Source organism: Humulus lupulus, chromosome 4, assembly GCF_963169125.1.
Source record: "Humulus lupulus chromosome 4, drHumLupu1.1, whole genome shotgun sequence".
NCBI lineage: Eukaryota > Viridiplantae > Streptophyta > Magnoliopsida > Rosales > Cannabaceae > Humulus > Humulus lupulus.
Genome location: NC_084796.1, coordinates 145,558,616 through 145,564,178, shown reverse-complemented (window position 1 = coordinate 145,564,178; position 5,563 = coordinate 145,558,616). Strand labels below are relative to the sequence as shown.

Genomic DNA, 5,563 nt, shown 5'->3' with positions numbered 1-5,563 from the left:
GTTTATGCTCAAACTTAGTTTTTCCATAATTATTCCATCAAGAATATTTTATCCGAGATATTTACCTGATTAGGGTTTTTGACCCGGTCCATGACCAAAGGTCTCAGAACTTATCACAATATGGCTATCATTCAAACATCACGAACTTCTTGTAACATAAAATGTTCCCCTGAAATAATACATAATACAGGGAATTAAAATACCTAAACTATGGTTTACCCAGTGCCCTAAATGCGGGGCATTACAATACCCCAAATTTATACAAGTTTCATCCTCAAAACTTAGAACAACTGTGGGTATAATTGTCTCATCCGGTCTTCAGGTTCCCATGTTACCCCATGCACTTTAACAAAGGGTATAGTCTTATTACACAACACCTTATCCTTACGATCAAGAATCCTCACCGGTTTCTCCTCGTAACACAGTTTCGGATCCACCTCCAACTGTTCGTAACTAAGTACATGTCCCAGGTCTTCCACATATTTTCTCAACATAGATACATGGAATACAGCATGTACTCGAGCCAACGTAGGTGGAAGAGCTAATCGATAGGCTACCATGCTGATTTTCTCCACTATCTCAAAAGGTTTGATATACATTGGACTTAATTTTCCTTTCTTACCAAAACCCAGAGCTCCCTTCAATGGAGCCACCTTCAGGAGCACCTTATCTCCAGCTTTAAATGCAAAGGGTTTTCAGTGTCGATCCACATATTTGCGTTGTCGAACTATGGAGGTCTGCAACCTCTCCCGAATCTTCTTGATATCTTCGGTAACTTTGTCCACTTCTCTGTACCTAAGAATTTTCTTTCACCGACTTCGTACCAAATAATCGGGGACCGATACTTTCACCCATTATACGACGCCATCTTAATAGAGTCATGGTAGCTATTGTTGTAAGCAAATTCCATTAGTGGAGGTTTTTCTCTCCATGACCCCTGGAAGTCGAGTACACAAGCTCTCAACATGTCTTCCAAGGTTTGGGTCATTCTCTCACTCTGGCCGTCTGTTTGGGGATGGAAAGCAGTGCCCAACTTAAGTTGAGTCCCCAAACTTTCTTGCATCCATTTCCAAAATGCTGAGGTGAAACGTCTGTCTCGGTCTAAAATGATGGACTTAGGTACTCCATGTAGTCGTACAATCTCTGCTATGTATAAGTCTGCTAACTTATCTACATAATAAGTTATCTTAATGGGTAAGAAATGTGCCAACTTGGTCAATCTATCAACAATCACCCATATTGTATCTTGACCCTTAGTAGTATTTTGCAGTCCAGTAACAAAATCCATTGTGATCATCTCCCACTTCCATTCTGGAATCTCTAGCGGTTGCAGTAACCCGGCTTGTCGCTACTGCTCCGCCTTGGTTTGTTGACAAGTGACACAATGAGCAAAGTATTCTGCTACTTCCTTTTTCATCTTCAGCCACCAAAAATATTTCCTTAAATCCTGGTACATTTTTGTGGCGTCAGGGTGAATTGCGTAAGGGGCATTGTGTGCCTCATAGAAGATTTGCTTCTTAATCTCTCCATTTTTGGGAACACAAATTCTACCATTAAATCCTAACACCCCATTTCCGATATGTGGATTCCTGGTCGCATATCCATCCTCACCTCATGTTTGATCTGCTCATACCAAGGTTCCAAAAGTTGTCCTCCTTGTATGGCTTCCATAATGATGGGTTATAGTTAAAGATTTGCTAATTTTTCAACAACTACCTCGACATCCAACGTAGAGATGTCATCTTGCAATTCCAAGGGCATTTCCCGCACTGTCATCACATACGCCATCAGTTGCCGACTCAGAGCATCTGCCACCTTATTTAGCCTTTTTGAGATGGTATAGAATATCACAATTATAATCGTTAAACAATTCTAACCACCGACGTTGCCTCATGTTCAATTCCTTCTGGGTGAAGAAGTACATGAGGCTCTTATGGCAGTGTAAATGTCGCAATGTATCCCATAGAGATAATGCCTCCAGATTTTTAATGTGAACACTACTGCAGCCAACTCTAAGTCATGCGTCGGGTAGTTCTTTTTGTAATTCTTTAGCTGTCAGGACGCATAAGCTATCACCTTGCCATGTTGCATCAGTACCTCCCTCAGTTCTTGTCCTGAGGCATCACTATAGATCGTGTATCCCTCTGTCCCACTAGGGATAGTCAACACTGGGGCGATGGTCAACCTCGTCTTTAGTTCTTGGAAACTCCTCTCACACTGTTCGGTCCATACAAACTTAACATTTTTACAAGTAAGAGCAGTCATTAGCGTAGATATTTTCGAGAACCCTTCTACGAACCACCTATAATACCCTGCTAATCCGAGAAAACTTCTCACCTCCTGAGCATTTTTTGGAGGTTTCCACTGACTTACTGCCCCTATCGTGGTAGGATCCATAGATATCCCTTCTCCTAACACCACATGGCCCAAGAAACTCACCTTTTCCAGCCAAAATTCACAATTGGAAAATTTGGCGTAAAGTTTTTGTTCCTTCAAACATTGAAGAACCATCTTCAAATGCACTGCATGTTCCTCCGGGTTCCTCGAGTATATCGAATTATTGTCAATAAACATGATGACAAATTTATCCATAAGCTCGCTAAACAATTGGTTCATGATGTCCATGAATGCAGCTGGTGCATTGGTGAGTTTGAAGGACATCACAACGAACTCGTAGTGCCCATACCGCGTCTGAAATGTTGTCTTAGGTATGTTTGACTCCATAACTCTAAGTTGATGGTAACCTGATTGAAGATCTATCTTGGAGAATACCGATGCTTCCTAGGGTTGATTAAATAAATCATCGATCCTGGGAAGCGGGTACCGATTCTTAATCGTCACCTTGTTCAGCTCCCGATAGTCTATACACATTCTCATGGAGTCATCTTTCTTCTTTGCAAACTATACCCGAGCTCGACACAAAGAATGACTCGGCCTTATGAACTTTTTATCCAACAGCTTCTGCAATTGAGTCTGCAGCTCCTTCAATTCTGTTGGCAGCATCCGGTACGGAGCTTTCAAAAATGGGCGTCGTCCCTGGAATAATTTCTATTTTGAACACCACTTCTCGCTCCGGTGGTAGCCTAGTAAGGTCATCGGGAAATACTTCAGGATATTTGCATATGATGGGTACTTTGGCTGGTTGTAACGTGTCCTCTTTATCCATATCCATGACGTGTGCCAGATATCCAATGTAACCATCCCCTAACATATTCCTCACCTTCATTGTGGAGATCATCGCGAATTTCTTTTCCCTGGCTGCGCCTTGGAACGTAAATGACTCTTCTCCTGCTAGTTTGGAAACCACTCTCCTCTTCTTACAGTGCACTATGGCGCCATACTTAGATAACCAGTCCATCACCAATATTACATCATATTCATGTAGGTCTAAAATTAATAGGTCTACTGTCAATTCTCGTCCCTCTACCCAAACTGGTACGGCTCTTACCCATGACTACACCAACATATCTTCGCCTGAAGGCAATGACACCCCATATACACTAGGCATATAGGTTCATGCATTCTATTCAATTTTTCAACAAAAGAGGCAGCTACAAAAGAATGTGATGCACCAGTGTCCATTAATGCCTATGATGAGGTTCGGGCAATAGAGATCTAACCAGACACCATCTCAGATGGTCCGACTTCTTTGTTACCTTGAATAAGAGTGTAGACCCTTGGCGAGGCTCCTATCTTCTTTGGTTGATTGTTGCTACCCTTCCAGTTTGGACTTGGCAATTCTTAGCGAGGTGCCCTAGTTTTACGCAAGCATAGCACGCCCCCGCCTTACACTCACCCATATGTCGATGGCCACACTTATCACAAACAAGCCAATACTTGAAATCGCGCCTAGGTTGTTTGTCGAAACTCCCAGCCCGACTGTAAGACGGTCCCCCTTTTCTCTTGTTATTCCTATTGCTACTCGGCCTTGAGCCTCTTGGGGCTCCAAAATTCCCTTTATTGCAGTTGATCCTGGGGAAAAACCTTTCCTTGGAGCCATTCCAGTTAGCTAAAGTCTAACCTGATTTGCCAAAGGTAAGCTTTCTTTCTTCAAACTACTAGGATTCCTTCCTTTCCAGCCTAGACCATGACTCTTGGTGAAGAGCTCGCTCCACTGCTTCTGCATATGTTTCTGGGCTTGTCTTCCCGGTGTCCACAAGTTTTTTGATCTCTCCTCGAAGTCCTCTCATAAATCTTTGTACTTTAGTTGATTCAGTAACCAGATCTGGAGTGAATCTACATAAGTGATCAAACTTCCTTGTATATTCTTGGACGCTCAAATTTCCTTGCTTCAGAATCGTAAACTCTGCCACCTTGTGGTCAATCACGGTATGGCTGTAATACTTAGAACTAAACAAGACTAGGAATTTTGACCATTCCATTTTGGCCACATTATGACCCTTCTTTGCAGCATCCCACTAGATGCGGGCTTCTTTCCTCAACATATAAATTGCACAAACCACCTTTTCATGCTCAGTAATTACAATGAAATCAAAATTCCTTTCTAGTATGTTGATCCATTCTTCAGCCATCACTAAGTCAGCAGTACCTTCAAAGGTGGGTGGTTTTTGGTGACCAAACCATTCAGAGATGGGTTTCTGTTGGGCCACCTTCGGTGCCTCAACCCGTGGTTCAACCCATGCCCCACCAGCCGGTGAATCTCAGTTCACTACTCAAGTCGTTACTACTTCTGATTTGTTCAGGTTGTTAGTCGGTGCTGTTGGGAGGTGTTGAAGTAATTTCTTAAACATCTCTGTTTGGCGGGCATCAGAGTCCACTGCCTCTTATGGTCCTACTTGATGCGACAATTCTGAGCTTCCATATCCCTACAGAGCTCCTCCATCTGAGAAACAAGGTCAGGTCCTTGATTCGCCCCTTGACCTTGCCCTTGCATTGCTGTAACTTGAGGGTTCATAGCTGGTCGCTCTACTAGATCATGTGCATTATCGGCTTGACGGCCTACCCTGGCTTTGGTATTAGGCACCATCGCAAATTTCTATACAACAATGTATAGTAGGGGAGAATACTAACCTATCATTAAATGAGCATACAAGTTTTGCTCATACACAAGAAAGAAGAACCATAATGATTCAACCCAAAGCGGGTAGTCAAAGCGGGATATAACCTATCAATACAAAATGATCACGGTCGATCATGCCACAACTTTTTAGTTAGCATAACTATAAATTTAAAAGAGAACCCTAACTACGCGTCAAAGTTTCTACATACGCCTGCTACCACTATTCAAAATTTCTACAACTTAGTAGGTTTGCGAAGTCTTTGCTAAAGTATCAACAAGACTTTCATAGCAAAACCTAATCTATCCTATCCATCAAAATATCCAGCTCTATGTCAGAATCCTTGTCCGGCTGCTTGGGATCCTCCTCTGGATCTACCGCCCTGCCTCGAGGTATGCTATCAACCACGGAGATATGCCAATCCATGGTCCAAACGCTAGCTTGAGCTGCATACAGAATTCATCCCACGTGTCCCGAATCAGCCGCCCACGTCTGTGATTAAACCATACTTTGATCGCACTTCTTAAACAAGTGTGGGCATACCG

General features: G+C 42.8%; 1 protein-coding gene across 1 annotated transcript; it reads right to left on the bottom strand.

Annotated features, from left to right (window-relative positions):
- Positions 1–281: 281 nt before the first annotated feature.
- On the bottom strand, positions 282–599 carry LOC133832589 (uncharacterized). Its single transcript, XM_062262910.1, has one exon. The coding sequence runs from the start codon at positions 597–599 to the stop codon at positions 282–284; it is 318 nt and encodes a 105-aa protein (XP_062118894.1).
- Positions 600–5,563: the final 4,964 nt, after the last annotated feature.